The sequence below is a fragment of the Cavia porcellus genome, unplaced genomic scaffold (assembly GCF_034190915.1).
Source record: "Cavia porcellus strain 051 isolate PalLab524CR breed Dunkin Hartley unplaced genomic scaffold, mCavPor4.1 scaffold_21, whole genome shotgun sequence".
Taxonomy (NCBI): Eukaryota; Metazoa; Chordata; class Mammalia; order Rodentia; family Caviidae; genus Cavia; species Cavia porcellus.
The window spans coordinates 36,880,597-36,893,102 of NW_026947504.1; the positions used below are offsets into that span (position 1 = coordinate 36,880,597).

The 12,506-nt window shown below is 38.6% G+C and overlaps 1 protein-coding gene across 4 annotated transcripts in view; it reads right to left on the reverse strand.

The window, feature by feature from the left end:
• Katnal1 (katanin catalytic subunit A1 like 1) overlaps positions 1–12,506 on the reverse strand; it is a 74,853-nt gene that overhangs the window by 10,460 nt on the left and 51,887 nt on the right. For all 4 annotated transcript variants that reach the window (XM_013141227.3, XM_013141228.3, XM_003477413.5 and 1 more), the window contains 4 exons: positions 5,787–5,914; positions 5,330–5,435; positions 1,170–1,328; positions 5–131 (listed from right to left, as the gene is read on the reverse strand). In XM_013141227.3, coding sequence (XP_012996681.1) covers positions 5–131; positions 1,170–1,328; positions 5,330–5,435; positions 5,787–5,914 — 520 coding nt within the window. The remainder of the gene's footprint in view (positions 1–4; positions 132–1,169; positions 1,329–5,329; positions 5,436–5,786; positions 5,915–12,506) is intronic.

Consider the following 12,506-nt stretch of genomic DNA (forward strand, 5'->3'; position numbering starts at 1 on the left):
TTACCATCCATCTGAATGAGGAGCTCAGCTTTCACTCTGCGACTTGCCTCGTGTTCATCAGAGGTTCCTCTTCTACTACAGATGGAATCTATTTCATCAATGAAGATTGTGGTAGGGGCATAAAACCTAGCCTTTGCAAAAATATTTTAAAGAAGTCAATGATCTCATAAAGCAACCCAAATATTTCTAAATACTAGCTACCCTTTTAAAACATGGCAAATGCAAACTGAAAGTTCACACTGCTTTAATACTGCTGCTATCTAGTTATTAAAGAGGCTAACTGAAGTAGTGACACCAGAAAAAAGGAAATTTCTAAAAATTTTTATGGTTGGTGGAGTTGCATGACTGACACTTTACGGTTCCCTTACTATTTCCTACACTTTTGTGTTTGGGAATTTCCATAGTGACTTCTTTAAAAGATAAATCTGCTAGGGTTATTTCCAAAAGATGAAAAATATTAACAAAATATGAGAAGTATAAAATAAAAAGCAGCCTTTATTCTGAGAACACGGAGAGAGATGACCGGCACCCCCACCGCTGGTGTCCGGCGATCTCTCCGGCTGACACGTGGTGTGGGGGCCTGTAAATAGCCTCGGTTTGGGGTGGAACCTAAGGCAGGCATTAGAGATACACAGGTAGCCCATTGGTCCTAGGTTTGGCGCCATATGTAAATTCCCAGGGGCGGGAAGATGGCGTCACAGGTAACTTCCTAGGGGCAGGGGAGATGGGGCTTCCTGCTTCCGGTTGTGGCTTTCCTGGCTACAGTGTCCTATCTGGGCCAAAACCCTTTCAAAATCAATCTCTACCTAAAAGCATGAAAAGAATAAACTGTAATATAGAACAATTTCCAATTTTTAAAAACATTACAAATCTTATTCTGCTCTATCAGCTCACAAAACAATGAAGAACCATCAATCAACCCACAGTTCGCCGAAGTTTCTTCATTCCCACTGGAGAGGATGCCAAAGGGCCTTCTGCTTCAGCAGAAGATACACAGAAGGCAGGCCAACTGTCCCACAAACCCAGTGCTCATTTCTCATTAGTGTGTCTGAACTATGAAAATGCAACCTCACTGCCCTTTTTACAAAGGTTCCTAGGCAAGCAGACTAGGTCAAGGGGCAGCACTGTACACCTATGCAGCAGACAAGCTCTAAATGCTAATCACTCACCATTTCAAACAACAGCCGGACTAACTTCTCAGATTCACCTCTGTACTTGGAAGTCAGAGTGGAAGAGGACACGTTGAAGAATGTTGTGCCACACTCCGTGGCAACAGCTTTCGCCAGCATAGTTTTACCAGTGCCTGGGGGGCCGACCATGAGTACACCCTGATATTTCAAAAAGAGGAACTTAAAATGATTGATCAAGGTGTATTTTTTTATAATCCATCAACTGTTATAGTACCTGAAGATTTCCTATTAAGAACTTCCTGGTGCATTTAGAAAAAACTTTTCCTGAGCCTATTATAAGATAAATTCTGTACAGTCTTATGTACCACCTAAGAGAGACTGCTCTGTTTCAAGTTGATGAAAACAAGGTATTTCCTGTTACACGCAGGATCATACATCCCTTTGCCGCTGTAAGGGATGAATTTTACCTTACACAATTCATTTCTACAGCTTTTAGTCACAAACAAAGAACCACTTAGCAGTTCAGCTAGCAGTCAAATCCAATGATAGTCCAAACAATCCAATTAGCTACAAGTCCATTAGTTTAACTATTCCTCGGATACACATTGAATAGTGTTACTGATGAAAGGGTCACTGAATACAGACAGAAAACTAAACATTTCTTATCTTTCAAAACAAAGTATTCTACAAAAACAAATCAGCAAGGCATAAAAATGACTCAAGGAAACCAATCCTGTAAGTTTCAGAAGACTAATGAATTTTTAGATATTATCTTCTCACACTTTCAATGAGAATTTGGATACATAGTCAATACTACTTTTTTTGGCATAAGAGTTGGTGATTCTTTAAGAGGAATTCTGGCCTAGTTACTATTTAGTTTGATAAGCTTCTGGAGGTTTAAATTTTGAAAACTATGTACACACTGAAGTCCTATAAACTCCAAATTCAAAAATTTACAAACCCCTTTCTAGCAATAGAATTTTGATACACAAAGCAATCAGGGATCACTTAGAATTGAAACTGGAGTTTTGTTTTGTTTTGCGTGCATGATTATGTGTGAGAGGGGTTAGTACTAAGGACTGAACTCAGGCCTTTGCAAAGAACTATATTTTCTGCCCTTTTCATTTCTTAATTTTTTTTTTAAATTTTGAGACAAGGTCTCTCTAAACTGCTCAGGTTGGGCTCAAAGTCACATCTTCCTGCCTCAGCCTCCCTTCATACTGATACTGGGCCTAGAGGCATGTGCTTCCACATCTAGCTGAAATACTAGCATTATAAAAATTTCCTTTTACTTTACAGGAAGATTTTAACTGCATGTGAGACTGACATTTTGAAAACTAAACACAAACTAATGCTATAGGCACTGTTACCCGGCACAGATACAGCAAAGGTCATACTTTTCTAACATCCCCCATTAAACGCCCTTTTAGTTCCTGGAAGGTCAGTAACTCAGTAACGGGCTGCCTGCAGTAGGAGGTCATTTCCAACACCATGATCTACACACAGATACAGTAAAATACCTGTGTGTTTCACCACCTCGTGACATTATTCCTTCAGTCACCTCCTGTCTGTCCTGCATCTCCTAGTCTATAGGCTCTTTTTTCTCAGTATAGAAACATAAATAAATCAGACTTGCACAGGTAAACACAGTATTGTCACCCTAGTGTAAAAAACTGAAATAGCAAATAAGATCCAAAAATTACAACAGATATAGTAAAAGGGAAAGAAACTGCTCAAAGGGAAATTTTATTGTTCAATCAGTCTTGCATGCCTGAATCTGGTAGCCTGAGCAATTACTTTGAGGATAACAATATGCAATATAACAACCATTGTCAAATTCCTATCATCTTGTTTTGAAATCCTATATTGCCATTGTTTTGTTATCATTGTTTTGCTTTGGTTGTTTTTTAATTGCTTATTTCTTGATTTTTCTGCATTCTTCTCTTTAAAAAAGTAAAAAAAGGAGCTGGGGATTTAGCTCAGCGGCATAAGGACCTGCCTTGCAAGCAGGCAGTTGTGAGTTCGATCCCCGATACCGATAAAAAGGAAGAAGATTAAAAAAAAAAAGTGAAAAAGGAAAGAAAGAAAACATATGCAAATGTCCCAGTTTTTAAAAAATCCCTCAGCTGACCCTACAAATCCTCTAGCTCCAACTCTCCAACTCTCTTTCCCTTTGTAGTCAATAGAGAAGCGAGTTATCCTCACTGATTCTTCTTCCTAGGGTACACTCTGACTTTGGTCTCCACCGTTTCTCTAAAATGACCTAATTTACTACTCCAGTGGCACCCTTCCAACCTACCTCCCGCCTCTCGCTGAAACCTGGGACAGCTGGGCATCACCTTCCTCCTCTTGTATTTTTTGCCCCCTGCACTGGGTTCTGTAATCTTGCTCTTTCCCCATCACTTCTATTCTGGCTGTTTTCAGTGTCTTTCAGATTCCTCCTTCCCTACCCCTTATAACTGCAAAGCAAGTCTAAGTCTTTTGCTCATCTCCGCTTATAAAAGCCCAGAACAAATTCAGCCATCACCCTACCATCAGCTACCAGTTATGTCTTACTATTTAAATTTAAACTCAAACTCCATCCCCAGCTCCAGACCTTTATTTCCACTTATCTGTTCAGTATTTGCCTAAACATGTTTTGTCTCTATTTAAACTTGCTCCTTTCTTATCAATTTTCAGTATCAGTTCACTGTACTTTGTAGAATAAAGAATTTGGTTTGCGTTTATCTCTGATATCTGGAAAGCAGCCTCTAGGGTCTTGAATGTAGTGAGTGAAGGAGTGTCTTTCTTATTCATGGTGGACTCTGGAATTTTATGCAAATGAGGTAACGGGGCAGGGTCCCTGAATAATTTATGCTAGCATGAGAGATTCAGGATGACAGGTGACCACGCCAGAAACACTAACCAAGTGATTAAAGAATTGGGGTTTTAAGCCATCAATCAATACCTAGGGAGAGAAAGAGGCCTGGGGTTTAAAGACCCATGGCCATGCTTCCATTCATCATGCTACACGGGACCCCAGTGAAAACTCTATACTGAGCTGGGTGGGGTGGCAGACTATGGCAGAAGGATATAAAGTTTGAGGCCAGCCTGGGCAACTTAATGAGACCCTGTCTCAATATTTAAACAATTTTTAAAAGGTTGGGATATAGCTTAGTGATAGAATACTTACTTATCAAGCATGCAAAAAAAATCCTGGGTTCAATCCCAGCTACTGCAAAGAAAGAGAAGAGAAGGGGAGGAGAAGGAGAGGGAGGGAGAGGACAGAAGAGAAACCAAACCAAAGTCTCCAGACATGACAGCCTGGCAGAGCTTCCATGTGTGGTAAGTGTATTCAAAGCAAGGAAGGGGGAGATAATGGCAATGTGTCTTCTACAAATTTACACATTCACTGGGTATTCTGATCACAGCTCATACATAGGTGTCAAATAAAAATTTAAAAATATGTTAAAGGGATAAAACAATCTTCAATTTGTAAGAGACGATCACAATGCTGTGAATGTTCCGAACTGTTCAGGCAGACACACAACCTCTAGTTTTTCAGCACAGGACAGAAGCAGAGGCAGGCAGAGAGACACAGACTCCTAGCTAAGTCAAAGGGCATAGTAAAATCAAGCTTTAATTTCATTCTACTATGAAAGTCAAGGAAGACCCCACCTATGGCTAAGACCAAATCAAAACAAAACAAAAACAAAAATAAAAGCTCCTGCCAGCCTGGAAGAGGTTTTCAATATGCTAAAGGAAAAATGCTGAACTTAAAAGGAACTATTCCTGAGTGAGCTTTAACCTCTAAAGCAGAGGACAACCTAGAAAGAAAGAAACAAATGATTTTTTCTGATAATTATACTGAACCTAGATTAAATGATGATCACAATAAAAAATGGTTAGTGAGAAATGCATCAAGTTTTAAGACTATACACTATTACTGCTTAATTTGCTTGATTTTTTACTTATAGAAACAAGTATCTAGAACACTCTTAAAGCCAGCCTCTAGGTCAGCACTTAAAGGAAGTGACAGACTAAAGAGGAGAGTTTCAACACTCCAGCCGGCTGGCTCACACCACACATCTCAACCACAAATTACACCCAGGTGTTCCGGGTGGTTGCAAGTCAAACCTCCCTTGTCTTGCAAACTAGGTTAAACACAAACTACCTGCCAGCAGCATCCTGACCCTCACACCCTGCTATTAAGTTCTTACCTTCCACGGCCTTCTAATCCCTTTGAAGAAGTCAGGCATCCACATTGGAAGGACAACAGCTTCCCTCAGCAACTTCTTAGCTTCTTCCAGATCTGCTATGTCATCCCTTTGCAAGAGCAAAGATTCACAATGCTTATCCAACAACAGCTTCGATTTAGGGGCAAAATTCTCTCGTATTTTTTACTTATGAAACATTATTAAAACATTATTCTGACTGCATAAAATGATCAGTGAAAGCACTGCAGGTATTAATTACTATGTTATTCAATTAAAGGTCTTTGTCAATCAATGTCAAGTTAACACATAAAATGGCCTGTTTTATACTGACAGAACCGTCCTGTCATTTCTGCATACTCATAACATAATCAGGAAAATAAAGGATAGCAAAAAAAAGATACTCTGCCAAGCTATACCTGTTTTTTTCTTCTATTTTAATTCAAGAACTTAAAATACTAACCAGTGAATGCTAGGATTCCTGGATACAATGTCTCTCTCAAGGGCATCCACCAGGTCCTTATCATAGCCAGCACCATCAAATTTTGGAATTTCACCATCACTTGCACCATCTTGCATATTTTTCCTTCCCTAAGAGCAGCCATAAAATAAACAAGTCAGTAATAAGACAATTTTAATATCATTAGGCTTTCAAAATAGTACAACAGAATCACTTCTAAAGTATTTTCTTACAGTTTAAAATAGTAATTTATGATTGTTCAAATTTTATCCTCCTATATTTAATTAATTAGAGTTAAACTGATTAAATTTATTACTATTATTATTTATATCTTCAAATATTATTTATATCTTCAAATCTACCTTCTAAAAGGGACAGTTACGGGTAAAACTAAAATAATCTTTGATAGATGCTAACAAACTAGGAAAGCCTAATTGTTGGACATAGAGGATTTCCACCACTCCTAAAGAATAATTAATGTAGCAACATACAGGAAAGAAAATTAATTTACTGAGACTCTACCACGTGGCAGAAGAATCTCACAAACACCATCTCACTTAATACAATAATTCTACAAGGTAGCTATAATTTTTCTTGTTTTTATAGATAGGAAACTAGTTCTCAGTAAAGCTCAGTAACCTAACATCACAAATAAATGTCAGGGAGAGATCTGAATTCAGGGTCTTTCCGCCCCCCTAAACCCACACTGTTCCACATCAGATTGTTTGAGGCTCAGCTCAGCTGCTTAAAGCCTAAGAGCAGCAGTGGTTGGAGAACTGCCCTCCACAGCATCCAAGGAGGAGCCGTAGAGGAAGGAAGGCTTGGGACATCTTTTTTTGTCTTTTTACTACAAGCAAGGCTCAGGATTCCAAGTTTCTTCCAGTAAGGTCCTTGGACCACATGATAAAGTCACGGTAATGACACTGGTAAATGACCTTGAAAAACAGTATTATTAAGAGCATTAAACCAATATGCTTTACCACAAATTCTTGATTTAATAATGAAGCACTACTCGGCTTTGAAGAGCTTTAAATTTGAAGAGCTATAAAGGAACACACTGATCTGCCAGACAGCTCAACTACAGAAACTGCTTAGCAGGCAGAGGCAAGGACATCTCCAGAACGGCAGCCCCACAGCCCCTGCCTGATGGAACAATGAAGCTCGAGTGTCCGTCTCCTGAACGGTACAGGGAGAGAGGCACAGGACATGACAGAGTTCTCTGATCCAGCTCTGCTGAGACCGATGACAGATGCACCCAGGACTAGGGGAGAACCAAACGCTTCCTCTGCAGATGCTCCTCTCATTTTATCAACTAAGTAAATGATAAACAGTGCCGCAGTACTTGACCCCCAAAATAAGTAATTTACTTTATCTGGGGAATATGACAGGAATTGCAAGCTAATTTTTATTAACATCCTTAAATTTCAGAAGACATGTATCAGTACTGACACTGCTGAATACGTTTCTGCCTTAACCATACAACAAATATAACATCAACAAATCCAAAATAGATAGCCCGGAATCACATTTGATAGATGGACAGGCCAAAGCTACAAAGTCTCATTCAAATGATTCACTGGGAACACACTGCAATCATTTAAAAATTAGTCTAGAAATAAATCAACTAAATAATGCGAAATAAACTAATACGGGGCTTAACAAGTCTTCACAGGGAAGCTGTAATTTGCAACAGCAAATTAAATTTAGAATTTCATTGTAAAGGAAGAGTCCAAGTGGCAGGGGAGAATCTGATAAAAATACCAAGAGAAAAGAAAGCCGCCTACCTATCTGCAAGCAACAGGACCACCGGATTTTAGAACAGAAATCTGAGCATCGATTAGGAGCAGCACATTCTACTGTGCTCTGGCTTTTAGAGCAGTGATTGAAAACACTCATGGTCTCATAGAGCATCTAGTCTAGTAGAGGAAAACCAGTAAACAAAGTAAAACCACACATAATCATAAATTTTCAAGGGTTGTGAAAAAATCTGATTAGTCACTGTGACCAAAAGGTACTGAGTAGAAGGAAGAAGCGGGAGACGGGGTAGAAATAAATCCTGGGTTTTACACTAAGTATACGAGAATGACACAATACGACTAACGGTTTAGATGACATTTCAGGCGACAGTATGGAAAAGGGGTTTGTGGAGGAGGAGGTGAACAAAGAAGTAAAAGCCTCTCACTGCAAGGAAGAAACACAGGTAAACATTCATCAAACAGTCTGCCCAGGAACTCGGTTTTCCAATGGGAGAGAATGACATACTCTGTATTTAGAAACCTTTTCGAGGCAAAATGATAAGGTAATAGGAAAGACAGAAAACTAGAATGAAATAAGATAAATAGGTGACCATTACTCTTGTAATAAATATATAGATAAATTAAAATATAGACATCATATACAAATAACTGTGGTATCAGCCAACCAGCAAATTAACTGCAACACCTAAAACACTTGTTTTCAAACTATAAAGCTAATCTCACCCATTATACATTACTCATGCATAATACTAATTGCAGTGACTCTCAAATGACCTTGGAATTCTTGCCTTAGATTTTCACAAGTTTACTAAGCTCATTGTTAGCAAGAAGGCTGACACACTTTTTTTTTCCTCTTGAAAGCAAAATATTTTAGCTGTTTTTACTAATATCTAAATTACCCATATCAAGAAAGCTCTGTTAAATATCTTCTAATAATAGTGGCTAACCATTCTACGGCAGATAATGAGATTTAGAATGATCGACCAAATACTACAGAGTCAGAGATTAATACAGCTTCACCCGAAGTACAAATAATAGTTTTTGCATTTCGTTGTTCAGCCTCTCACACTGGTGGATAATGTGAACCTGGTTAGTTACCAGCTGAGTCCTGCTGATGGATTAATTATACCCAGGGAAGGATGACTAGGGCTCATACACTACAGCATACAGAAGAGGACCAAAGAAACTAAAGATACTTAAGCAAAAGAAGAGGAGGCTAACAAAGCAACACAACTAACAAGCCTGTTCTACACTACTGTAAAGAAAAGAATCAGGATTTTAAAAAGTAACAAAAAGAGGTAGCTTTCAGATCAGCAGAAGAAGGAATTTTTCTCAGAGAAAAGTTCTTCCAAACAAAGAAGCCAACCCTCCCGTTTGGCAGTGAGTGACCTGACTTGACAGCCAGTGGCTAGCGGTAGCAATAATACTTGGTCCCCAGTCACAGGGATATCCTGAGGATGCTGAATGACAGCTGACCTTCTGGCCTGTACAGCCACCGTCTCCTACTTGACAAACTTACTCCTCTATGAGCTGGATCCGATGCCCAAAACAAGTACAAGATTTCCTGAACTCACCTCACTATTTACTTTTTTTAAAAAAGTGATTGCGCGTTCTCTCTGTGTCTTACTTTCGCGTCAGATTGACAGCTAAAACCACATACCAGGAACTGCAGTAAGCACTAGACACACCACACTAACTCCCTTCTTACCCTCAAAGTCCTTCTTTATCCTCTATCCCTGGCTTCCACCACCGCTGTTCTATTATCAGGCACACAGGAAGAATAATGTAGCTCTCACCTGAGCCAAACGCGAGGGCCCCAGGTCCAGCCTGTTTCAAGTTAACCAGAATACTTCCCACTAATACACTGCATTTAACATTAACCTTATCCCAAACCCCATGTTTTGCCACATGTGAAATTAAAATCAAAAAGGATCAAAAAGCTAAATGTTAAAACAGAAACAATCTGCTGAAAGATAAAATAGGTGAAATTCTTGACATCATACAGACAGGCCATGAGTTCCAGACAGAAACCTGGTTCACAGGAAAAGTACTAATCAACAAATGAGACCTTATCACGATCTTCATGATCTTATCTCATCAAGATCAGATCTCTGCACAGCATGAGAACCAAACAATGGGGTGAAGACAGAACATCCAGAGTGGGAAAAAATTTTTGCTAGCTACTTCTCAGAGGACTAATATTCAGACTATAGAAAGAGTTTTTTTTTTTTAAATTAGATTTCCCAAAATGAAAGACCCAATGAAAAAAGGAGCAAGTGAAATGAATAGACATTTTGCAGAAGAATTCATTTAAATGGCCAATAAATACATGAAGAAATGCTCAACATTTCTGACATTAGAGAATGCAAATTAAAATAACACTGAAATACCTTCCCACTCCACGAAGAATGGCCATCAACAAGAAATCAAATAATGACAATGGTGAGGCTGTGGAAGCCCTCCACGTGTTGGGCAGAATGTGATCTAGTATAAGCACTATGGATTCCTCAAAACACTAAAACTAGAAATTCCATTCAATCCAGCTATTCCCCTCCTCAGTACCTTCCTGACAGAGTTAGATATCACAGTACAGTGACATATGAATATCCATATCTATAGCAGCTAAGTCTTGAAATCAGCCTATCCTTCAACTAATAAACAGTCAAAGAAAACGAGGGATTTACACAATGGACTACTATGCTGCCATAAATAAAGGTAAACTTAGTCATTTGCAGGAAAATGGATGTCCTTGGCGATCATAATGCTAAGCGCAATAAACCAGACACACTGGTTTTTCTTATATGTGAAATCCAAAATAAAAAGAAAGAGCGAAACACAAAGCAGGAAGTTTAGAGACAGACCCTTCTCAGATGAGATGGGATGGAGAGACAGATGCAGGAGGGAGAGGGAGGGCAGGGAAAGGGGGTGAGGAGGACTAAGACGTGTTAGGTACGGGCGCCAACTCCATACGAGGAATACGAACATTTTGTACTACAAGCACGTGCTAATAAAAATAAAATTAAAATTAAATAAAGCCAAGTTCTTAATGCATTATTATTAAAAGGTGGGACCTTTGGAAGTTAATTTAGTCATGAGTTCCCCGACCCTAACGAATGGGATTGGTCCTCCAGGGAACTTGAGGGACACAACAGAAGGGCCATCCATGAGAAACTGGCCTTCGCCAGACACTAAGTCTGCTGGATCCGTATCTTGGGGTTCCCAACCTCTAGAGCTAGAAGTGACAAATTTCCATTGTTCATGCATTTATTCAGTGTTTTGTTACAAGAGCTCAGACCAAGACACCAGCTACATTCAAGGAAGACGGAAAACTACAGTGTAAGGTAACCTTGTTCATCTAACTCCCTCTCAACAATGAGAAAATGCTCAGCTTGAGACCAGGGATCATCTTTACTAGGTTATATTTCTAGCACCTACAAGTATGACTGACACAAAGCATCAGCTTCATAAAGATTTGTTAGGTAAACGGGGTTACAGAGTGGCCTCATGAAAGACTCTGTGAACCTCAAGGAGGAAAACTATAAGGTTTCAACAACAGATCACTACATAAAGTAATTATACACATGCGTAAACATCACAGTGTTTCGTTAGTGTGACAGGCTGAAAGAAAAACACGTATGTGTGTATGTGTCTGAATATGTATACAAAAATAGTTAAGGCCATTACACTGCTGATTTCTCTGAGTTGGCTGAAGATAAAGATTTGCGCCAGTATTGTCTGCACAATTAAAGGCAGACGTCCTGTGCTCTGGGTGAATGATTTGGGGTGACAATGTGTAATGTATGTACCATTGTTGCCCCCTGACTGATGTACTTTAAAATTCTGTTGCAGTTTTTTTCTTTCTTTTTATCTATGAATAAAATGGAGTTGGAAAAAGTAAATAAATAAATTTCAAAAAATAAAAATACCATTTTAACTATGGATCTAACCTGAATCTTATCAATTTAAAAAAGCAAAATAATAATAATAATAATAATAATAATGCACTCACTATCAGAAAATGAACTAGTACTCTCACTAGAAAGAAATATTCATGGTAAATTAAAATAAAATAGCAAGTATTTTCAAGTATGCTTTTACTAGTTTATATTTCTAGCACTAGTTTATATTTCTCTGAGTTCAGCGAACTCAAAGAAATCAGCAGTGTAACTGTCTTAACTATTTTTATATACATATACATACACATATACCATGGTTTTTCTTTCACACGATGATTAAAAGCTCTGAGATGACAATCAAGATTCAAATTCTGGCCCCACCATTTACTAGCAATTAAGACCATGGTGCCTCAGCTTCTCCGTACATACAACAGAAATTTATGCTGAGCTCACAGCCAAGTGCAGGGATCAAATAAATCAACACATGTATAAGCCTTCAAAAGCAGTCATTTGTAGAAAACTCCAAAACGCATTAAGTGTGCTCAAGGAAGAGTAACATTTGTTACTAAGTTAAAAGCCCAAATATATCAGAGAACTCAGACAAGAGAAATAGTTTCTCAGGGCTGGGGATTTAGCTCAGTGGCCTAAACGTCTGCCTGGCAAGCATGAGGTTGTGAGTTCAATCCCTGGTACTAAAAAGAAAAAGAGAAATAATTTCTCTTATCCTCACTTTTTGACATATATAAAATTAAGTGATTGGAACACAGCAGCAACTTCCACACTTCTGTCCATAACACAAAGTAATAAATGTGTTTCTAGATCATGAGATATGCTCATATAACTAAATTTCATGTATGTATATAACTGTTTCTGACAGTAATACTACGTTTACCATGAGCAATAAACGCTCCATTTTCTAGTCTATCCTGCTTCATTTTTTTAAAGTTAGATGAAACATATAAACTTACTAAGAAAAAGAGAGGGGGACACACTCCCACACTTCTGAGGATACTGCCAACACCCGCTTTCAGACGCATCTGCCTGGAGTGGCTCTATCAGTTATACCTAAC